This window comes from Micromys minutus (genome assembly GCF_963924665.1).
Source record: "Micromys minutus genome assembly, chromosome: 19".
NCBI lineage: Eukaryota > Metazoa > Chordata > Mammalia > Rodentia > Muridae > Micromys > Micromys minutus.
The window spans coordinates 1,847,867-1,872,771 of NC_137954.1; the positions used below are offsets into that span (position 1 = coordinate 1,847,867).

The 24,905-nt window shown below is 42.4% G+C and overlaps 1 protein-coding gene across 1 annotated transcript in view; it reads left to right on the top strand.

The window, feature by feature from the left end:
* Positions 1-1,284: 1,284 nt before the first annotated feature.
* MFSD6 (major facilitator superfamily domain containing 6) overlaps positions 1,285-24,905 on the top strand; it is a 60,689-nt gene continuing 37,068 nt past the window's right edge. Inside the window, exons 1-2 of the mRNA XM_080933425.1 lie at positions 1,285-1,544; positions 20,511-22,102. Of these exons, the coding sequence (XP_080789551.1) occupies positions 20,562-22,102 (1,541 nt within the window). The 5' untranslated portion in view covers positions 1,285-1,544; positions 20,511-20,561. The remainder of the gene's footprint in view (positions 1,545-20,510; positions 22,103-24,905) is intronic.

The following is a 24,905-nucleotide window of genomic DNA, read 5'->3' on the forward strand; positions in this document are numbered from 1 at the left end:
CCTGCCTCCCTCCTCTCCCTCTTCTCCTTCTCCCTCCCCCTCCCCACCCACTTCATTTCCTTAAAGGCTGGACAGATCAAGAGAATGCTTTCTTTCTTTTTCTGCTTCCTCAATGGCTGATCAGGAGAAGGCTAACTCTCATAGCTGCCCGGCTGGGTACTTGAAGATGTCCATTTCCACACAATGCAGAGAAACCCTGCTGTCTCCAGGTCACACCAGCACAGATCCTTGGTACAAATCACCTTTACAATTTTCCTCTGAAACTCTAGCAGACACCATCTGTTTAACTTTTATGTCTCAACATTTCAAGTGGCTTATCATAAGGCTGGTGTATTGACTGTAGGAACTGTCCCTGGACGCAAGGGCTGAGCATCCAGCAACTGCGGGTTTATACTTTTTTGTAAAGAAGGGTTTCACATTTTGAAGTGTCAGGGCCTATAAAATCCTCTCTAGAAATGACGCATGACGTGGAGTCTGGATTTTCTTCTACTTGTAATTTTGAATTTAGTTAAATTTCAGTCTTTTGTAGCTGTAACAACAGATTAATGTTGCTTACATCTATAGGATTTGATGGTATGTGAAAAATGCTTCCCATTTAAGAAGCAAACGTTCCTAAGTATTAGCTGTCATTATTACTGGCTTTGGGAGAACAGGTTCTGGATTCTTTGCTCCCTGTCACAGGCACGCACATACCCTTGCCAAACCGAACCTGTATACAATTCACTCACTTTCCGTACTTAACAAATAATAGTTTAATTCTTAGGTAACACCTGTGCTCAGGTCACCCCTTCGACAAGGATGCTGCCTGGATTTCAGAAGCTCCTGGGGCGAGCATTGTCTGTCTCCCAGCTCTTGTCTGCCGAGGTCATTCTAGGACAGTTTACCAAGGTTGTACCTAGAACCAGGCACCAGCAGTGTTAGCTTTGAGGATGGCACCTATCAAGTGCTGGAGAACTGATGGCTGTCACCGCCTCTAGACCAGGTTGTCATTTACTTTGGGCCCCAGTTCCCTCCGACACCCCAAGTCTTTCTCAGGCCTGCAGTGATTAGGGAGTAAAGCAATGCTCAGCCGGAGCGCAATGGGGTGTGGTGGAACGGGGATGGGACATCGCCCACTTTTCCCACTCTTCAGGATGGGCCACCCCAGCCCGGCTGGATCCCGGGTCCCCAGGGGCGGCCCCAGAGGGCGGGAGGCCGAGAGGAGGCGGCGGACGCATCCGCCGCTGCAGGAGGCGGAGCGCTGCACCTGGCGCCCGGTCCTACAGCTCAGCCCTGAAACGGGTCCAGCCGGTCGCGAGTGAAATCGGCGGCCGCGAGGCCAGGCCTGGGACTAGAGTCGCGGACAGAAGGTCGCACCGCCGTCGCTCGCCCAGCCCGGCCTGCATCCAGCCGCCGCCGCGTCCGCCGCACCCCCAGGAGAGGAGCGAGCCACCCAACCGACATGCCGCGTTCTGGCTCGCCCGCCGCCGCCCCGGCGCCCCGAGCGGCCGCCCGGCACCCCAGGGACAGGGCTCCCCGCTCCCCGTGCAGCTGAGCGCCACCAGGTGAGTGGGCCGGGGTCCCCGATCCTCCGCTGTGCACCTGCCGCGGGGTGGACGCCGCCCGGGCCCAGAGCCTCCGCCGCCTATTATGCCCTCCCGGGCGCCGCCTGTCATCTCGGGGTGCCGGGCGGCGGCGTCCCCCGCGCCCGCAGCACTTCCGCAAACGTAATTGGAGTCGGGAAAACAAAGGCGCTGCCCCGGAGCCCTCGGCCGCCGCCCGCAGCTGCTGCAGAAGGTGGGGGACGCGGGTGGGCCCCGCGGGCCCAGGCCCGACAGAGTAGGTCCCACCGTCGCCTTGGAGGTAAACATCCCCGGGAGAGAGGGGAGGCGAGGGTGTCCCCATGGCCCATGACAGGGATGTGGTCCCTGTGTAGCAGGACGAAACTGACATTGTCTGCCTCCCACGAAAACAAATACGGGGAGTGGTGCATCTCTTTCCCCGGCTGCTACCTCCCTAAGTAGAAATGCCTAGCGGGAGCGTGCGAGCGCTGAGTTTCAACTCAGGGTTGGGTCCCTAGCTTCATGGAAACTACCAGGTACATGAAGAATTCAGACGTATACCCTCCTCCTCCCGGTACCCCTCCCCACGTCGTCTCGCTCGTGGAATATCACCCTTAAGTCTGGCACGCTGCGCGTTCTGCTTTTCCCACACGCCTGCGAAACCACAAACATTTCCTTTCATCAAAAAAGCATTTAATAAGCACCCCTACACGCTCTGGGATGTATAATACCTGCCAATCCATCATAGAAAAGAAATAACCTTGTGGAGTTGAAGTTTCAACTCCCAACCCGTGTCTGAATAGTTTTGTGTCCTTGGGTTGTTACATCATCCCAGGCTGCAGTTTTCTCACACATAGAAAAAAAAAGATGGACAGATAGTATACCAGTCAAATCTCCTTTAACCTTTCTGGAAGTTCACGGTGTTGCATGATATGAGGTGTAAAGGTAGGCAGCATACAGTTTGTTACCAGCAGCACAGTGAAAGAGAAGAACTTTTGGTAGGTCCGTGTTCTGCGCAGAGCATTGCTTCCTTGAGACCAGGCACTAGCCAGTGTGTGCATTATTGATGGGCTTATGAAGAAGAGGAGGATAGAGTCTTTTGCATCGGAAAGCTTGACCCTGGCACCCAGTACTCGTCATTAGCACATGTCGAAGATTTTTTTCATTTAATTGGTGATGAGTAAGGGTGAATGGGCCTTTTCACAGGTGTGATTAAAAATTCACAAAATTTTTTAAAAATTGCTTAGGAAAAGGTTGAAGCATTGTTAGTGAGCTGAGTGCAAGACACACCTGGAAGCGAAAAAAAGGGTCTAATTTCAAGAATGAATCAAAACTTTTAAATACAGTAACTTGCTTCCCAGGCTGTCCCTTTATCAAGGTAAATATAAAACAAGAAGCCAGACTAATATGGCACTTTTGGAACTCTTATGTTTTTAAAGGCACCATTCTGGAGTTAGTTTCCAAATCTCTGTACTAATGTCCAACTTTATGCACCATGAAAAAGTAGCTCAGAGAAGTTATGCAACTTGGATCAGCCACATACTCTATAAGAGTTAGAAGTGACCTAACCTCCGGCCCCAGACAAAACACAGGAAACCTCCAGATGGTGTTCCTCCCAGACAGACCTATTCTGTCTTCCCCACCTACACTGAAGCTTTTCCTTTACTTCTTGCCTTTGAAAATCAACATGTGTGTATTACACATGGTAACATTTACCCATGTAGAAAGATCTACATATTAATAATGTATATAAATTAGTGAATGTGTAATATTCTTACCATTTCGAATTTACAGGAAATGTAAAGCTAAGTGTCAAATATGCATTGAGTATTCTGATCTTGAGTAAACTTTAGAGTTCTCACTGCAGAGAAACAGTGAAGTGTAACACCTGTGTCTGATGTGTTGGCCTAAGAAAACCACGTCCATTAGGAGAGAAAACTGGCTGCAGGTCAGACTTAGATACATTTGCTTAAAAACAAGTTTGGATACATATGTAGTTCCTTGCCTTCTGTTGACTTTAGTTACCCTAAGAAAGTGGGAGAGGTAGAGATACAGTGGTAATTTTTCTTTTCTTTAGAAAGTTAGATTTAGGTTAAAAAATTGGGAAAGTATATGTTCTTATGTAAACTAAAAAGGGGAAAAAGAAAGGAAAAAATTCGCTGAAGAGAAAACTGAATGCACCTAGCCACAACATACAACGTACTTGTCTTGTTTTGTTTTTTTTTTGTTGTTGTTTTTGTTTTTTATTTGGAAAGTAAGAGGGGGTCAGGGGTAAGACAGAGTCAGGAGTCTCAGATGACCGACTGTTTCCTTTTCCAGCCGTAGCTGTGCATAATCTACAGCTTGCTGGGTTTCCTACAAGAATACTTTGGTGCACAGGCTATCCACTGAGTCTAGGCTGGGGTGCCAGAATTCCTTTCTTTCTGTCCGGTCTTGCTAGTGACTGCAAGCAGGGAGACATTTTTATTTCTTGGTAGAGTTTTCTGATAGGAGGAGTCAGTTTACTTACTGTGTCATCAGGGAAATATGGCATTATAGATGACTTCAGGTTTATGTTGTATCATTTCAGGAGTAGCACATTAGCAAGTTTAGTCTGATACATTATGTATTTAGTGGCATTAAACACAGTTCCAAAAGCCTCTCTACTTCTGGTAAACGTAACCAAAATTAATGTGTAGAGTTTTTAAAAAGTCAATACATTTCTTTTTCTGCTCAGAATTAGAAATCCAAAGCAAAACACATTCAGACTTCAGATGCAAGAAAACACACCACTTCATGGGTGAAGAATATCTGAATTGTTTGGGTCCGTTAGAATGCAATGTTATTATAATACAATCTAGCAGAAGAGGTCCTTGTAAAGTCCGTTTGTAGGGGAGGTTTTCCGACAGTTTTAGGTGTCGTGTAACATTTCATTTAAGGTTTTCATTATATTTCAGGTAGATAGAAATCGGCCTGATTTGGGGGAATAGTCAACTGTAAAGAACTACCCCAGTTAAGGCCAGTTTGGGTAGAAGTTTCTTCCTTTAGGTGGAACTTCCACAGCATTCCCTAGGGCACAGTAGTTTTCAGTTTCAATGTGAATTTGGGGCAGTAAACACAGCTTAGTGCCTTTACCTGGGACATTGCCTCTGTTTTTTGTTTTGCAATCCTTCATGTTCTGCCTCCCAGAGTTAGCTGTATCACTGTTGTGGCCTTCAGGTGTGGGAATACAACTTTTGTTAATCTTGCCGGATTTCTTGACTCCTGAATAGCATGATACCCAGTATTTAGACTAAATGGTTCACTACCCTTTCTTTGTAGCTGTTTTGGTCTCTATTTGAAAGATGTTTATTATTTTACAAAAACAGCATAGTCTCAACTAATTAGGCAAGTTTTGGAAACTCCCCATGTCCTTTGACATGACAAATGATCAAATGATGCTTGATTTGTTGGTACAAAGGCAAACAGGAGAAAACCCAAAATAAGTATTTAAAACATGGGACCCAAGCCTTGAGGTTGTTTTTACTATAGATGTTACACTCCTAGTTGCTACTTTGCATCTCTAAACAGTGCGTACTGGTGTGTGTGTGTGTGTGTGTGTGTGTGTGTGTGTGCATCTCTGCCTTAGTCTAACAGGAACTAAGTCTGCAAAGCCTGTGGTAAGCTGTCAACATAGCTGTATGCTCTGGTTCAGTAAAGTGCAGGGGTGGCTGAGCCACAGGTAAACTGATGGTAGAGTTTGTCCAACTTTGGCAGCATAAATGAGATAGAAATGTCGCCTTTGCAGGTGGCTTTGCTGCATTTTAGGATGAGGTGGGATAGAACGAAACAACAGAGCAGAGATGGAAGAAAGTCTTTCTGTTAGAAAAGTCATATTTGAGAGACGTAGGTGGCATGGACATCATTCTTGCCATTTGTTCTCAGTGTGTTTGAGAAGAGAGACTGATCCAGGGAATATCTGTAATTAGAAAACAGGAGACTCTAACTTTGAATGACAGAAGAAACGGGTGAAAGTATTCTGACCTGACATGCAGAGCAAACTGGAGACTGAGAGGGAGGCTGGGAATCCTGTGAGTCAACTGTGGCTAGAGGGAGGCCTACTGTGGCTTTGACGGGGAGACAAACGAGAACTAGAAAGAGGAACTGTTGCTGCCTGGACAAGCCTGATTTGTGGGTTATCTATGCCAAGGAAAAGTGAGTGACAAGTCTGGACTGGTTGGTCGTTCCCTCCACTGTGGGAAGCTTTTCCTCCTCATCTGGGCACTGTCTACTCTCCATGTGTTCAGCTGAGTACCCTTGACAGGGCCCATCACACACAGCCAAACACAAATTTCCTATAATAAGCACAGAAGGCCAGAGTGGATACAGTGTCAACTCCACTCTCTATTGTAGGTTGATGTCAAGGTGATACATGATTGGACAGTAGAGAATGGGGCAGGAACAAAGTTTTTGTGAGGCGAGGGAGAGGAGAAAGGGAGATTGAAGATGGAAGACGAAGATGACCCATCTCCGTCTGCACGGCTCAGAGTTGCAGTGGGTAGTTATGAGTACTTTCTAAGGGATGGATTTCTATAGGGCAGTTTATCTTATCTAGGTGGGTGGATTATATCTTTGTCAACTGGTTGTAAACTTATTGTGTGGAGGGATTATGGATTGAGAATTTAACATATAAATCTGTTTGATAAGTTATTGATTGTTGAGTCATGTTTTTACTGGGCTGTGGGGAAGGTGAGCTAAGTTTTGGGCTGGAAGAGAAGCAACCAGGTCAGAAGCAGCCAGGGCAGGCATAGCAGACCACCTGGGTCAAAGGAAGCCAAGGTCTTGGCGGTATGGAGCTGATGAGATAAGATACCCCATAGTGCCATGTGGCCCTAACTGGTGGTAGCATTAGCGCAGGATAAAAGGTCACCACGTTTTATTTACCACAACACTCTATGACTCTTAAAAAGTCCACTGTTCTTGATGAACACGTTTGATCCTGTAAAGGTCCTTCTTGGTTCTTTTCACAATAATGTCAAACTATTAACTGACAGATGTGTCTGAAAGCCACTGCTGTTAAGGAAATTTAATCACAAGACTTTATTTTCATACTTGGAAAAAAGGGGGGAAAAGGTGTGCATTTTACTATTTTCCTTATAACGAAGCCCCCTTATTCAAGGTGTAAAATCTTGTCCGAGTGCAGAGCGGGTGCTGGGACAGGTGCGTCATGGCTGTTTTCCATGAGTGAGTAGAACCACTTCTGCATGATCAGCATGAGATCATGGTCAGTCCCTGTCCATGAGCTCAAGAATTAGGAGTGCGGCAAACATCACTTAGATGACTTGGATTTAAAGCAAAGTTTTACTATTAGAAGAGAGAGAAATGTTTGTTAAAGAAAAATCTGGCCATCTATAAGGGGGAAATTACCTTTTAGGTCCTAATTTTGTTACCCACAGATACATCCTTGTAACGATTTGGTATTATTTCTTCAAATCCTATTCTAAAATATATTTCATGTGAAGATCACAAATTTATAGATTAAAAACTGACGTATAAAGATGTTTTAATCTGTTTGTCCTGTTTGTTTATGCTGTATTTTATGTTTTCCCACTATATGGGTATATGATGCTAATTTTTTACAGGAATATACCATAATTTACTTAACCGCCCATATCATTCCTGCTTTCCATTGCTAACTATGAAAATGAATGCATTGTTCTACACTTACATCTTTGATTTCCAGAAAGCCTGTAGTTCTGTTTGTTTTCAGTGAATGAGAGTGCTTGTCACCTCCACCAACATTTTACAAGGTACTGCTAGGATTGTACATTCAAATTTCTTTTTTAAACACATTTAGTAATGAACTTTTACTGAAGGTAATTATACCATTATAGTTGATAGCATGTGATAATTCTCAACCATCAGAACCTTAACAGCACAAGAAGCAGCTAAGCAGTTATTAATGACATGTAGAATGTGCTAAAAGTACACAAACTGTCCTTTTTTAAAATAGTGATTATAATGTATTTATTGGAATCAGCTAAAATATTGGCAATAAGTTTATGGCTATAGAAAAATGTAGTTTAAATATTGATATCTATATTCTGGCTAAATTATAAACATAACAAGCAGGGTTAAAGAAAGTGCCTGTGCTTTCTGGGAGAGATGTGCTTTCTTTCACCCCCTCCATTCTTTGTGTCAGTTATCAGCATAGACATATGATAAGAGTCAGTCTTTTATTGAATAATCATTTATTAACGATTCATTCTAAATATTCCATTAATCTACATCTACTGTAGTGCTATGAATGGTTGGTTGTACTACTATACCTGAAGTTATGCTTTTATTTTTCAGTGTTCTGTGTGTGCTTTCCTGTGGGTATGGGTGTGTCCTGACAATATTGGGATGGGAACTCAGTGTAAGTATGGCTGAAAGAATTCATTTTGCTAGTTTTAAAAGCAATTTCTAATTCACTCAAATTGGACAGTACTTTTGTCTTTTTAAAAACCGATTTTCACTTTATATAAATTACCTCAGTGGTATAACAATTTTTTTTATTGAAGAAAAGTCTTCTATAAAACCTTAAACAAATCATTGCTTTCATTGTCAACTTTTCTTTTATTTCTGTAGAAGATTTAAAAAATCATGTTGTTACCATTTTACTGACAGCCAATTTTATGGTCACTGGGGCAGAGGTGTGATTCTACTGGAGATAGCTATCAAATGGCCACTTAGTCACTGACCATGGTGGTTAGACTCCATTTTCCCTGTCTTTCCCTTCCCTTTTACTGTTGACATGAAGAAAGGGGACCCCATTGACTCCATGACCACCAGTGTGGAACACATTTGTTTAAGGCTTTCATAGACCTCTGTTGCCTGCCGGAGGCCTGTGGTGGAGGTGCAGGTTCCTGCTGAGGGATAAGTAGAACCCAGAATCTGTGTGGCTTCCAGAGAGATGTGTTGGAAGGGCTTTCCCTTTAAAATCTTCGGTCTTTAACCTGGGCACTCCTATTTGTAATGCTGTTTCCTCGAGGAAGTGGTTTCTCAGCTTCAGCAATGGACGTACCATGGATATTGCCACCCCTGCCTATTCCTACACAGATGATGTCATTGCCAGCTGGCTAGGGATTGTGGTTGAGATCAGTGACATTTGATTCCATTTCACAGAATCTTCTGGAACCCGCTAAAGCCCCTACATTGCATTTCTTCTTAAGAAAGAAATACAGGCTCAGTGGCACATTTGATCCTCTTGAGCATCTATGATCTTTTTAAATTGGAGAAATGGAAAAGATATAAGTATATTTCTTTAAAAGCCTCTTCAGGTTTCCCACTGTGCCTATTTGAAGATGGGGTGTTTATTTGAGAAAAGATGGTGAGATTCCGGAACCAGCTTCAAATTTATATTCGAAACTATTCTTAAAGCTACCCACAGACCATGTCAGCCATCTAAAGCACATAGTCAGGAATCTGCTGATGATCAATACAATCAATCTAAAAGGCCTGAACTGTATTTTCTTTTTAATTGACATTCGTTTCTCTGCACAAAGCAAAAATACCTGGTGTTGTAAAGGCTAGAGCCATTTCTCTATTTTAAAGAAATGAAATTAACTTGTTCCTGTTACCTTCTTAACAGATTGGAGAGACAATGCTAAAGATTTTAATCTCTTTCAGGTTTGAGATGTTACTTTCCAATATGCCAGGTGCTCTAACATGGCTGTTTGGGGCCTGGAGGTAACCCTTACTGCTCCAGTCTGTAATTCAAGAGCGTTTTCTGAGAGTCATAAGCACATGTCTACCCTCTTCTGACACAGCATAATCTGTGAGCATCCTGGGGAAAATGGCAGCCTAGTCCAGTGGGGGATGACAGGCAGTTCTAGAACACTTACTAGAGAACAATACTTTTAAAATAACTGCAAAAGACAAAAAAAAAAAAAAAAAAAAAAGTAGAGTATTATGGAATAAAATGGCTGCCACCATGCTACTACCACTAAATGCTCATGTATAGCATTTGGATGAACATAATTGGTCTTTTCATGCTTTGTGTCACTGAAGCTTCTGGGAGTAGTGGCTGGGGTTGTTTTGGTTTGTTTGGTTTGGTTTTTGGGGTTTTTTTGCTTGTTTGTTGTTTTGTTTTGTTTTCCAAGACAGGGTTTCTCTGCTTAGCCATGGTCAAATTGTAGATTTTTGTAGATCAGGTTGGCCTTGAACTCACAGAGATCCACCTTCCTCTGCCTCCCGAGTGCTGGGATTAAAGGCCTGTGCCACCACTGCCTAGCCCCCTTGGGGTTGGTATTTTTTCCCTCCTTTTACTGAGAGGACAAGGAGGGATAAAAGACGCATTTTAGGACTTCACTGTGCTCTCTTTTAAAATTAATCTCTGATCATATTAAGTTTTATAAACTTGTCCTATAAATTTAGGTCACATATTGCTAGTGTGAATTGCCAAGTGATGGAGTAAAGAACCATAGGAGAAGTGTGTGATCTTGTGGAGGAGTGAATGAAATTAGGATCACCTGTACGTCCTGCAATAAGTCCTACAAGTCAGGTGTGAGGACAGTGTGAGATGGTAGTTAGTGGGAGGGGGGACGTACAGTGTTACAGTGAACCAAGGTCCTGGTGTGAATGGTGGCTGTTTCAGATAGTTTACAAAGTGCCCTTTGTTCTAAAGCATACTTTCACATCTTTTATATCACACTCTTCGAAAAGCTCCTACCTTAAAATAGAAGGTCAGATGGTAGGATGTTTGTAAAATCCAAACGTGGGCATTCTACCTCCTGCTTCATCCCCACGAAGGCTCACCATTGCTTTCAGCATAAGTAATGTCCACAGGTTCCTGCAGGCACCCAGTGCTCTGCCGGAAGGGGGGGGGGCGCTAAGCACCTTTTCACTTCACACCTACCAAGATGCAAAGCCCCTTGCTCTTTGATAGCCTGGAGACTAAGACTGAGAAGTTAAGACATTCCCAGAGTTTTGACAGCGGTGGTTCCAGTTCCTGCCAGTCTCAGGCCCCCAGATCAGAATCCCTCCTCTCTCCTGAAAGGTGCCTCTGTGTCAGCTCCCTCAAGAAGCTCCCTCCTGTGGACTTCCTCTCCCGTGCCCAGTCTCCTGTTTTAGCATTTGAAAGCGCTGTATTGAGACCCTTGGAGAGCCTCTGCTGTGTGAACCATTGACCACAAAGTGCCTGCCATCTAATGGGTGATGGTCAGGTTATACCTGTTAGATTAAAAAGAAAATGGACATCCGTGTTGTTGTCAGCCTTTAGTGTCGTGTTTTGTATTGTTTCGTCCTACAGCCTGGACGTCAGAGTATCTTGTGATCTGTTCTGACAACTTCACTTGCTCCATAGTCTGGAAATTCTTTAAGGAACGTGGTTCTCCTTTCATTTTCCGTCCTGGAAGACTTTTCTCTCTCACCTTTGCTGAGATAAACCCTGTCACTCAAGGTTCAATCTAAGTCTCATCTTGGCCTGAAATAAACCCTGACTTTCAAGGTTCAATTTAAGTCCCTCATTTTCTTTCTTTTTCTTCATCTGATCTGCTCCTTTGTTATGTGTGTGTGTCTGTGTGTGTGTGTCTGTGTGTGTGTGTGTGTGTAGGAATTGTTCAGGGGACTGGATCACATAGGACATTTTGTGTGACTATTATGTACATTGTACTTTGCCCATACCTCCTCTTAACCTCCATACCTTCCCTTTTCACTTCTTCCCACTCCCAAATAAGTAAAGAGTAAACATGGTATTTCTCTCTCAGTCTGACTTAATTAATTTATTTAATTTATCCCTGCTGAGCCCATTTGACTGACAATGGCATGACTTCATCCTTCCTTATTGCGGGGAACTTTTTCCTTGTGTATTTATCCCACATTCTTCATTCATTCCTCTTTGATGGAATCTCACAGTAAGTGTCTCTGTAATGGTTGCCTTGAGTCCTTTGGAGAGGAAGAGGGGGAGGGGAGAGGGAGAAGCAGTAGCTTATATAGTAAATCTACCTACAGTTTTATGATGAACTCCACACTTATTTCTATTGTAGCTGCATTAGTTTATTTCCCCACCAGCAGTATATAAGGGTTTCCTTTTGCCCATATCCGTCCCTGAATTTGCTGTTTGTTTAGTTGGTTGGTTTTTGTTTGTTTGTTTGAGACAGGTCTCTCTATTAAGTCATGGGTGTCCTGAACTTACTATGCAGAGCAGGCTGGCCTTGAACTCATGGAAGTCCACCAGCATCTGCCTTCTGTTGCTGGGATTAAGTGTTTGAATGCCACCATGCCTCAACTCTTGTTGTTTTTTAAACATTATTTGCATTTTTTAAAAATTTATTTATTTTATATAAGTAAGTGCACTGTTGGTGTCTTCAGATACACCAGAAGAAGGCATCTGATTCCATTACAGATGGTTGTGAGCCACCATGTGGTTGCTGGGATTTGAACTTGAGACCTCTGGAAGAGTAGTCTGTGCTCTTAACCACTGAGCCATCTCTCCAGTTCTTGTTTTCTTAATGACTGCCATACTGGGTATGGTAAAATGGATTATCAGTGTGGTTTTAATTTACATGTTCTGATCACTAAATATATTTCAGCATTTATTGATTATTTGTACTTTATGTTTTAATTGTCTGTCCTTTTCATCAGCCCACTTATTGACTGGGTTGTTTGATGTCTTGTTTAGGATTTTGAATTGTTTGTATGTCCAAATAGCAGCCTGTCAGATTGTGGCTAGAGAGGGCTCCCCCACTCTAGAGGCTGTTTTCACACCCCATTATTTGTTGTTCTTTTTAATTTCACCAGAATTCATATTGGTAGAATTATGAAGTATCCCTGCTACAATTCCGGAAGTTCTTTTCCAGTACTTGTATCTTTAGGTATTCTTCCCATTTTTTCCTCCAGGAGTTCAGAGTTCAAGTCCTACATAATATGTTCTACTCTTAGTTGGTTCTTGTTTAGGGTGAGTTCAAGATCTGGTTCGTCTGGGTGTGGATATTTAGTTTTCTCAGCACTATGTTGGTGTGTTTATCAAAACGAGGGTGGCTGTAGTTGTTTGGGTAATATCTGAATCCTGCACTATATTCCATTGATCTGTGTGTCTGGGTTTTGTTGTTGGTGGTGGTGGTGGTGATGCATGTTTCTGTGTGTCTGTGTGTGTCTGTATACATCTGTTTTTACATGTGCTAGCCCAACACCACACTTTTTTACTTAAAGCTCTGCAACATAACTCAAAATTAGGTACAGTGAATTAATCTGTGCTCTTCTGTGCTTCCAAATTGGTTTTAAGAATTTTTCTTGTTTCTCTGAAGAATGGCCTGGGATTTTTGTGGGAATTTTATTGTGGATGTCTACACTGCTTTGGGTAGCATAATCACCTCTACAATGTTAATTCCTCCAACCCATAATCATGAGAGGTCTTTCTGTCCTCTATGTCTTTAGTTTTTTGGTTTTTTTTCCCAGTGTTTTAAAATTTTTATTGAAGAAGTCTTTGATTTCTCTAGTTAGGTTTATTCTTAGATTTAAACAAAAAACAACTATAAAATGGATTGTTATTCTGGGTTCTTTATTTTAATTCCTAAAACATTTGTTTGTGGGACTAGAGTGATGGCTTAGTGATAGCAGTTACGAGCACTTTCAGGGGACCTGGTTTCAAGTCATATCACCAACATAGCTGCCCACAACCATCTGAACTCCATCCCCTTTGGGAGATCTGATTTTTTTTTTCTGACCTTCATGAGCACTGCATGCATATTCAGGCAAACACTCATAATGTACAAATAAATGAAATCTTTAAAAATTAAAAAAAAATCTGTGTGCTTTTGTGTAAACATATGCCTGATATGGGGCAAGTATACCACTGCATACAAATTGAGCCCGGAGGACTCTTGGGTGTAACCTCTCTTCTTTCTTTACATGGGTCTCAGGGATTAGACTTAAGTCACCAGGTTTGTAGAGCAAGTAATCTTACTCACTGAACCATCTTGCCACACCCTGCTATCTTTCTCTGCATGTGTGTTATTTATTGGTATGTAGGAAATCTGCTGAGTTTGTCTCCTGCTGCTGTTTGTCAGACCTACGAGTTTTCTGATGATGTCTTTAGGGTTGCTGATGTAGAGGATCGTAAGTCTGCAAGCAAAGGTGCCTTGCAAGTCCTCCATCTTCTCACAAGCTTGTGAACTCTTGACTCAGAACTCCTATTGCCTATAATTTGTTATTGTTAATTTATTATGCAGTGTGATGTTTCATTACTGTTCTCTGTTGCCACTTAATACTTTCACATTATTTAATGTTTCTTTGAGTTAAAGGGTTATTTTACCTACTATAAAGCATGACTTTGAGGCAAAAGAGCATGCATTTGGCATCTTATTTAATAGCTATACAGTACATATAAAAAAAAGTGCCTGCTAAGAGCACAGACTATCTGAAAGTTAATCCCATTTCTTCAGTTTATTCTGGGTATGAGCTGGGGCTAGCGTTCTGCTGTGCCTCAGTTTCCCCATATGTACAGCAGGAAAGTGGTCATGTGTATTCTGGGAACTATTGTGAAGATTGGGTTAATCCTTATAAAGCAGTGACAAGTTAGTAATAATAATTGTTGACAAAGCACTGCTTCTAATTAACATCACCACAAGTTAATTAACATAAATATGTAACCACAAATTATGGATCTTTTTGTCATCTCACAGACAAGTTTTGCCAAGGGTCTGGGAAGGTAGCAAGTTCTGAGAGGAGGCTTCAGTTGCTTTGCAGGGCTGTGGGGCAGCTCTGTGGGCCTGGGCATAGTGCTGAGGACCTGGAGAGCCCAGCTAGAAACTGGCTTAACAGGGTGAGGATGGGCGTTGTCTCTCAGCTTGTCTCAGCCCTCCATGTCCCAGAGCCTCAGAAGGAAGAGGAAGATTCCAAAGCCAGTCATTCCCCATGGCAGGCTTCAGTGCTTTTGCCCCATGGGCTGCTGTACAGCCAAGTGTGTGTGTGTGTTTTCATGACATTGGCCGAGTGGGTAGCAGATACTAAAGCAGTTCTGACCTTAAAGGATCTGCTGGATTGAATCTGCATGTATGCTTCTGAACACAGCTCTTCTGGAAAATGCTAGGGTTGAACTCACCGCCGGAGATCGTAGTGTGTGCACGCCATATCTGTAGTTTTCCCCTTGTCTCGCTTGTACTGGTTTCCCCTTGGCTCGCTGGCCATAAATTGCAGTTCTGCTTTAGGATAGTCTGAATAATCAGCGACCGTTCAACAGCACAGAGCCAGCTCCACAGTTCAGGAATTAGATGTCTCTGTTTCACAGCTGCAGCCAGGTTTCTGGGCAACACTGGGTCCTGGTAGCAGCGGCACAGGGAACACTTGGCTCCTGTGCCAATCAGAGATTGTTTGCTCTTCTCTTGAATAGCTGTGCCGCTGGTACACTGAGACACACTTAGTCATCATGTTCATGAGTCTGACCCTGAAGTTAGGCCAAATCCTGTCTCAGATCTGAAGCTGATTTCCTCTCAGAGTTTTCCCACTACTGTCCATCCTCTTAGTGTATATTTGTGGACCATACACATTTAAGCCATGTTAATATGAGTACTGTACTGGCTGGTTTTGTGTATCAACTTGACACAAGCTGGAGTTATCACAGAGAAAGGAGCCTTAGTTGAGGAAATGCTTCCATGAGATCCAGCTGTAAGGCATTTATCAATTAGTGATCAAGGGGAGATGGCCCAGCCCATTGTGGGTGGTGCCATCCCTGGCCCAGCCCATTGTGGGTGGTGCCATCCCTGGGCTGCTGGTCCTGGGTTCTATAAGAAAGCAAGCTAGCTGAGTAAGCCAGGGGAAGCAAGTCAGTAAGTAACATCCCTCCATGGCCTCTGCATCAGCTCCTGCTTCCTGACCTGCTTGAGTTCCAGTCCTGACTTCCTCTGGTGATGAACAGCAATGTGGAAGTGTAAGCTGAATAAACCCTTTCCTCCCCAACTTGCTTCTTGGTCATGATGCTTTGTGCAGGAATAGAAACCCTGACTAAGACAAATACCACATGAAAAAGCTATCTATTTTAGCAAGGATGATTTCACGGTCTCACATCTGTAATTCAGAACCCCTGCTATAGGAATGACTCGGTATAGGCCTTGTTGTTGATTACTGATATTAGAATCTACTGGGTGATGAAATTTTTGGCTTTCTACAAACCAAACCAAAGGCCATTCTTACCCAGTTAGAACTAGCTGTAGACCTGTGCTAGAGAAGCTCAGACATTTCTGTGTACCAAGGTCTAAGGCAGCAGTAAGAACAGAAACTTTGACTCAGATGTGCTCGATGGGTCTACATTGGCTGACTACTGTCCCAGTACTCACAAGCTGCTGTAACAAAGCTTCATGTGTGTGTTGGCACAGAGGTTAATTTCTCATGGTTCTGGAGACTGAGAACTCACAGGCCACAGTGCTTCCTGCCTTTAAGTCAGCTGCCTCTCACTGTACTCTTACAGAGCTTTTTTCTTGGCAGGTGCATTTGGGGAAAGAAACCTGTTTTGTGGTTTGCTAGGGATATAATCCTATCTCAAAGGTCCTTCTCTCGGGACCTTTGTCCAGAGACATCACAGTGGTGCCTATGGCAGGGAGATTTGCAAATGGCTGCAAGTCTCAGTCTCTGAATAACAGAGCTGCCCCTCACTCTGAGCACACTAACCCTCAGGCATTGCTCACACTCTACATTTGTAACAGTCACATATAATCCAATTCAACAAAGACACACTGGCTCAAATAATCTTAATTTGATTAAAATGCAGGTGTCACTTCTGGCTTGTTTCTTTTCCTTGGTCCTGAGGTGATAGAAGGGACTTCATTTCTACCTTGCTTCCTCATTGTTACAGCAGTTGGGTTCCATTTCCTCAGCATCCAAACAGGACATGAAAATGTCTAAAAACGAATGTCCTGGGCCAGCCTCATGCTGTATGTCTTCAACCCCAGTACTTTGAAAACAGAGTCAGGCAGATCTATGAGTTTAAGGCTAGCCTGGTCTACATAGTGAGTTCTATGACTCCCAGCAGTTATACTGTGAGACCATGTCTCAAAAACCAAACCAAACAAACAAAAAGCTAATGTCCTGAATTTAAGCTAAAGGAGTTTATTGCTTATATTTTTAGATTGACATTTCTGAGAGTGTCTTTCATATAGACAAGAGAATGTTCTATAGTTACAGAACATTTCCTCAGTTGCTTGCATTCGTTGATACCTTGTCCATTTGTTAATACTTGGGAACTTGTGGGAGCCTTAGAGAACTATAAGTCATTGGAATCAAGAGGAAAGACTGGCGTGGGAGTCATTCCTCAGGGCTGAAGTCTGCATCCTGACTTAAGAGCTGCACCTCGGGCATCAGATCCTCTGTGTCTCTCTAAAGAGGACTCAGCACCCTCTTTTGACTTATTTGTAAAGTCTCAGCAGTCTTTGTGGAGGACAGTTAACTAAAGGCATCTGACATCTGTTAGAAGTCAAACAGTCAAATATTTTATACAAGTGTAAAGCACCATTTTTGGTCAGTGACAGAGGTGGTTTACTTATCGCTTGAAAAGTCTAAAATCACACGATTCCACTTTAAAAATTAATGTTATTTTCAACTGATCCATAATAATATAAGCATTGTGTCTATGTGTTGGATTACATTTTGGCAGATATATATATGTTAGGGTTTTCTTAAATATAAGAGAAAGCATTTAAGGAGAGTGGAGTGAAGGTGTGGAGGCAGGAACAGCTGAGAGCTCACATCTGGAGCCATAAGCAAGAGGCCAAGAACACAATGGGAATGACACAAAAACCTCAAGCCTGTCTCCAGTGACACATCACCACAACGTGACATCTCCCCATCCTTCCCAAACAGTTCCACCAACTAGGGACCACAAATTCAATTATATGAACCTATGGGACCATTTTCCTTAAAAGCAGCACAGCCTGTTAGATTCTGTTGACTGACAGGGTGAAGAGCCCCCATCTCTTCTTGTTTCCTCTACTTTAGAAATTTATAGCTATAAGCCAACCTGTGCAGATACTCTGAAACACTTCTCTATGTCTTAGATATTTTGTAATGATTTTTATCTTTTCAAATATTTATCATTCCATCATAGTAAAAACATTTGATATACTGTCTTTGGATTTTTCTGGATGGAAGATCCCTGGGTTTTTAATCTTTTAAATAAAAGCCGAGTACATACAGTTTTAAAAGTGAGCACTTACAAGAGGGCTTGTTTTATGTTTTGAAGCAGACAACAACAACAACAACAACCTGCTTGAGCGTTGGTTTCCTTACTCATTTTCCCCTTTCTTTCTGTATGTTAGGTGACTCTTTGGAGACTCTGGCTTATGGACATTTGAGCAGGTTTCTGGCTGCAGGTGTGGAGCTGCGTTGCTATCCATGCCTCTTGCTCCCTAGCAGAGTTATTTCTCTGCAGTCTTTGTCAGTGTGACTGGTCACCGTGGGGACACACAGTGAATTATGATTGCCTTCCCTGCCCTCTGCAGCCTGTTTTCTCTGTACTTCACACCAGTTCATTCCAGGCTCCTCCTCAGCTGTCTACAACATTTCCTCTTAGGACCTGGTGAGATGTATAGGTGTTTGACTAATGTCCTAACGTCCTTTGGCCAACAAGAGTTGCCAGCTGAACTGCTGAGTTGAACAGAGGAAGATTTTAATAACCACAGAAAAATAACAACAGCACATTATAGAAAGTCTGTCACAACCAAGCAGTAAGAACCTCTTGTCTGTGAAAAACCAATGTATTTTCTCTCGCTACTAAGATAAACAAGGTTTGGGGCCAGGAGTGTAACCTCGTGGTAGAGTGCTTACTGAGCATGCTCAAGGGCTCAGATTCTACCCCAGCTTCACAAAAAAGGAAAAAACAAACAAACAAACAAACGAAAAAAAACAAAACGGGAAAATGAGACTGAGAAATGAATTCTTTTGTTCAAGCTTGTGAAGCCGGAAGGATGGGCAAATGTACGCATCATTTTAATGCTAGGAAGCTTCTTGGTCACTGATGGAACCAGGTATGGCTTAATAAACAATCCCAGATGCCTAGATTGACATAGCTCTGAAGGTCAACTATTTTGGAAGTGTTTCTTAAAGCAAAGGGGAACGGTGCTGGAAAAGACAGGGTTCAGAGTTAAATGCAGCTATCAGGAAGTGTGGTAGGGTCCAGCTGATCAGGAACAGCAAGAAAATCAGAGCTTTGGTGCTCAGTGATGGCTGCTTACATGTCACTGAGAAGGCAATGATGTTATGGCTGCTTGTTTTGGTCAATAGGTCAGATAGTTGTCAATATTCCTGGGGTCTGGTTTAAAGTCATTAAGCAGCCTGTTCTCATTGGCTCTGAAGAGAGGTAAGAAGGAAAGATTATGATCAGACATTTTATGAAGGAAATGCTGTGGTAATACATTTTCATATTTTAAAAAATGAAAATAAAGCAAAGTAAAGTGCCAGTGGCTTGTTTCTTTAAAAAATAACTCATGAATTTTACCTCAATTTATAAACCATTTTAGCCTAAATATCCTGAAGATAGAAGATAAATCAGCTTACTACACAGGTCCCATTAAATTGTGTTTTCAGATGTACACGATGCTAAATGTGTTAATCCAGAGGTCAGCCTGGTCTACAGAGCAAGTTCTACATAGTGAGATGCTGGCTCCAAAAAAAGTTTCTATTGTTCGTCTACGGGCCTCATAGAAATGGGCATGCATGAGTCTGCATTTTCTGTGGGTCAGTTCATATGGGGAAAAAGGAGTTAAGATCATGATCTGGAGTGATAAAGAGTTGGCCCTTCTCTTTGCTAGAAGAAGTTGAAGGATTTGAAGTGGATGTAATGACCAAGTCTCTTAGCATCAGGGTGTCTTTACTGCAACTGGAGAGGACACAGTTTGGTGCAAGCACAACCGTTTGACTCTTTAATCATTTCTGTAATAAAATAAGAGAAAGTTATAGAATGTGACATGGTTCCTATAAATTTATCCTATTGATTGATTGCTAATCTTCCATATAGAAAACACCCTTCCTTTCAGTTTATTGTATAATATATAGCATTTGACACTTTGGTGGTAGAAATATTTAATCTTTTGATACTGCAACATGACTTTGTTTTTTACATTTACCACTATCCACGAATACATGTAGCCCATAAGCTGCAGGCTGTATAAACTAAGGATGCATCAGCTTATGTGTACTGAAGGAAGGTTCAAATCCAGGCCTTGCCACCTATTAGTTAAGCTTGCTAGGCCTCATTTTTCTTATCTGTAATGTGGACAGAATAGTAGGTATGTTGTGATTAATGTGAATTAATACATGTAAAAGTCTTTAAGTATTGTTCGGTATAGTAAGAACTCAATAAGTGTTTTATTTTACTTTTGTATACTCTGAACCAGGAGACCGAATCTACATCTATTTCTACATGTGTGTCTTGGTAGAGACCAAACCCAAGGTCTCATAGACGGTAGTCAAATGCTCTACCAAGGAGCTATATGGCAGTCCTCAGAAGGTACCTGCTTTTGGTTCTAATCTTTTAAACTGAATTCCTAAGTGACTATTTAGTGCAATGTCTCTCAACCTGTGGATCTTGACCCTGGCTCCAATCAGTGGTCAGAAGAGTACGTACTTTTCAAAAGAGATTTTATTTTATTTTTATTTGTGTATACATATGTGTCCCTCCAGTGTGTGTATGCATGTGTGTATATGTAAACATGTGTACGTGCCTTTATCTGTTTAGCCCAGAAGAGATCATCAGAGTGCTGGACTTGGATTTAAAATTGGAAAGGTCGAGAGCCACAGGATGTGGACGCTAAGAACTGAGCTTGAGTTGTATAAGAACAGAAAGTGATTTTAACCACTGAGCTATTTCTCCATTCTTGTGTTTCATGTTTTAAGGCCATTTTCCTTGGTCAGGACCATGTGGCTGTGATAAGAACCCTCTCCCCAGATGTGATTTTATCTGCAGCTTGAAACGCCTCATGTCTCTGCAGACTGAGGTTCTGACTGCTGTTGCTAAAATGCCTTTCACATTTCATTTTACAGATCACCACTCAGGATTTTGAGAGTCACTGACCCTGATGGTGGTCGTAAGCCATGGCTGCTGATGATAAAGTTGCTATCCTAACTGATGATGAAGAGGAGCAGAAGAGAAAATACGTGCTTGCTGATCCCTTCAATGGCATCCGCAGAGAACCAGAACCACCGTCTAACGAAACCCCCTCCTCCACAGAGACTTCCGCCATCCCTGAGGAGGAAATAGACTGGATAGAGAAGCACTGTGTGAAAATCAACAATGATCTTCTCATCTCTAAGGTGTTTTATTTTTTCTTTTACTCCGCCTATGGCTCTCTTTACCCTCTCCTACCTGTGTATTATAAACAGCTGGGAATGTCACCCAGCCAGAGTGGACTGTTGGTGGGCATACGGTACTTCATTGAATTCTGCAGCGCTCCCTTCTGGGGCGTAGTTGCAGATCGTTTCAAAAAGGGCAAAATTGTCCTCCTCTTTTCACTTTTGTGTTGGGTTTTGTTCAACCTGGGCATTGGATTTGTCAAACCTGCTACCTTGAGATGTATACCAAAGATTCCTCCAACTGCTCACCCCACCAATGTAACTCACCCAGTAACCATCCTGCCAATGAACTCCTCCACTGTTGCTTTCTTTACCACACCACCAAAATCACGCGAGAAAAGGAACCTGTTGTTGTCTGAAACAGGGCCCAATATCTCAGACATAGATCCCTTGTCAACAGGGTTGACCTTGACCAGTGAACCCACACTACGGCCCCAGACAGAGGGAATTACCCACCATGTTACAGACTTGATTTTGAACACAAGCACAGTGACCCTGCCCCCCACAGGAAATGTCACCAGGGAGACAACCATTGCTGTGGTCACCACCACCAAATCTTTATCATCTGATCAAGTCACCCTTGTGTATGATCAACAGGAAGTTGAGGCGATATTCTTGGTTATCTTGGTGGTTGTCATTATAGGAGAATTTTTTAGTGCCTCTTCTGTCACCATTGTAGACACAGTAACCCTCCAGTACCTGGGAAAACATCGGGATCGCTATGGGCTACAGCGCATGTGGGGCTCCCTGGGCTGGGGCCTGGCCATGCTGTCTGTGGGCATTGGGATTGACTACACTCATATAGATGTGCTCATTGATGGAAAGGGGTGTAAGCCCCCTGAGTACCGGAACTACCAGATTGTCTTCATCGTCTTTGGAGTTCTAATGACCGTGGCTCTGATTGTTGCCACTCAGTTCCGGTTCCGCTACAACCACTTCAACAGTAGTGACGGTAAAGGGAAAGAGGTGGAGATCCCACAGGTGGAAAGGGACAACTCCACAGAGTCCTCTGAAGAGACTCCAACTGCTACGACTCACTCGCAGGCCTTCAGCTTCTGGGACTTGATCAAGCTGCTGTGTAGTGTGCAGTATGGCTCGGTGCTGTTTGTAGCCTGGTTCATGGGTTTTGGATACGGCTTTGTGTTCACCTTTCTCTACTGGCATCTGGAAGATCTAAATGGAACTACAACCCTTTTTGGGGTCTGTTCAGTCCTGAGTCATGTGTCTGAGTTGACTGCTTACTTCTTCAGCCACAAGCTTATTGAGTTGATCGGCCATATCAGGTAAGAGAATGCTTTCTATTGGCTGATCCTCAGTGATTGAACTCTTCCGTTGTATAGCTTTCCAGTGTTTTGCTTTGGGTGGGGCTATGTTGGGGTGGAGCTTGTGTGTTAAGGGACTTTGACAACTAATATTTCCAAGTATCAACACAGCGAATTCTATTATTCCCTGAAGCTCGAAGGCTTACTTGTCTGTGGCACTTATGAAGGATGGTTTTAGTGGATAATGATTGTCTTTCTCCAGGCTTTATTTAGTCTCATATACCTACTAATGATATAGAGCCAGGGACTATGACATATAAAGGATGCCAGAGGCTGGATATGTAGCTAAGTGACAGAGACCTTATGAATGTGAGTTTTGATTCCCAGAACTGCCAGGAAAATAAAAGAAAGGTACAAAATTTTAACTGTTATATTCAATAAAATTGTGATGTAACATAATCTTCTAATTCATTTTATAAGAAAGAGATTTTCATATAACATTCCCCTGGAATTAGCTTAGTTTTTGAAGTTTTATGTGCCTTGATGACCTTTTACTTGAAGTTTCCTTTTTTTTTTTTTTTTTAACTTGAAGTTTCTTATGTTATCCTTTCAGTTCAAATAAAATGGACAAGTGCCCACCTTTTCTGTCTTCTACCATTAGCATCTGTGTGAAGCATATTGAAAAGTTCCTGGCTCTGTAGTCTTTCCCACTCCATAATGAGGAGTGAGCCTCACTTGGACTGACTAAAGTTTCAGTGAGACTCACACTTTATCCAAGTCATTGTGAAGAGTTTTTCCTGTTTTTGTTTGTTTGTTTGTTTTTTGTTTGTTTGTTTGTTTGATTGGTTGGTTGATTGGTTGGTTTGGTTTTGTTTTTTGTTTTGTTTTGTTTTGTTTTTGTGAGGTCCCTTTTCTTTTTGTTCCTTTTCTTACATCTTTGACTGTGGGCTGTCACTAAAAGCCAGCTAGTGTATGGATGGTTCACACATTTTTGAACCCCTGTGGCACAAGTAACTGAACCACTCAGAAATATTTGGGATTTTTGAGAGCGCCTCTCCTTCTTGTGTAGGCCATGCCTAGTGCATTGCCTTTGATGAGTTTGTTCTCTGCACCCTGGATGTGGGTGTAGGCCTCACTGCTCAAAGTGTCTTTTGAATCAGTATTTCATTTCAAAGGACATGTCCAGTTAGGTGTCAACAGTGAGTGAAATTCCCAAACAGAATATTTTAATCAGCCAACAACATAGCTGAAAACAGTATAAAATATATGTACATTTTCAAATAGGCCCTTTTAACAGCTAGAAAAAGACACTTACCTTCTGGCTCTATGAAACATGTATTTTCTTTTTACCTTTTGGTTGTTGTTTATGTTTTAGTACTGGGGATTGAGCCCAGGGTCCCATGCATGCTAGGTAAGCACTCAGCCACTGAGCCATCTCCCCAGGCTTTAGATTCATACCCTCTTTATAGTCAGCTCACTGCTGTGTTTGGCATTCAGTAAGCTTACACTCATACTCTTCCTTTCTAAGCAGCATCAGTAACTACTTAGAAATCTACAGTTCAGATAAACATAATTCTCTGATTTTATGAACCAAAAACATCTCCCTTTTCTGCTTAGTGATATAATCAAGAAGGTGGCTCCGGTGGTTTCTTAGTTGCTCTCAAGAGAGGTTTGGGGAGTCTATCAATATGGGGTTATTCTCCCATTTTGCTTTTAAATTCTGTCCATTAAAATATTAATTAGACTCTTGAGGGATAGCTGAGTTGGTTAAAATGTTTTCCACACAAGCACACACAACCTGAGTCTGAATTCCTAGATTCCACAGGTAATCTGGATGTGGTAGTGTGTCTGAAATTTTAGCACTCTGGTGGAGGTGGGAGGAGGGGTGAGCGCACAGGCCAGCTAGTCTGGAAACAACATAGAGACCTGTCTAAAGCAAGGTAGATGGCAAGAATGGCCACCTAAGGTAGTCCTATGACTTCACACACATGACTAGCATATGTGCAGTATCTGCAGGTGCACACATGACCATTCACATACAGTTACACACAGATACACAACACACATTACTGATTTAAGAATTCTAATAGTTAGAATAAGATTAATCTCACAGAGGGCTGTTTTTCTTGGTATCAACTTTGAGAGTCAAGTCAGGTTTTGGAGCCACGGGAGTTGAAATGTGTAAAGATGACCACTCAACTTTTAGTTAAAAAAAATATCAGTACATAAAAGAGCCTATGGAATTATCTTTCTAAGAATTTTAGACTTTATACAGATTAAATCTAAGCTCCTGGTGTATTTCTGAGCATTTTGTTGTTTGGTTCCTATTGAGAGTTTTTGGATTTAACACTTCTATAAAATTTTGAAAATATTCTAACATAGCAACTATGTTTTCATAAAAAATTATGCACGTGTGTGTGGTATGTGTGTGTGTGTGTGTGTATGCATACATGCAGAGACCATATTAAGTGCCATTCACCTTGTTTTCTTTTCCTTCATTTTTCTCTTTTGGGGTGGGGGTTGAGGCTTGGGGTAAGATCTCACTGTGTAGCTCTGGCTGGATTGGAAGCCTTTATGTAGACCAGGCTAGCCTCAAACTCACATAAATCACCCATTTTCCCCACTTCTGAGTGAATGGATTAAAGGAGCCAGCCTCTATGCCTGCCTGTCCTTGTTTTTCTTAAAACAGGATCTGTCTCTAGTCTGGAATTTGCCAATTACTCCAGCAGGTACCTGTGGTAACTGGTACTCAGAGAAACTGATCATTCCGATGCTGAACTCGGGGCACTAGGGGTCTTGTCAACTCAAGATGTCTCTGTGCTTT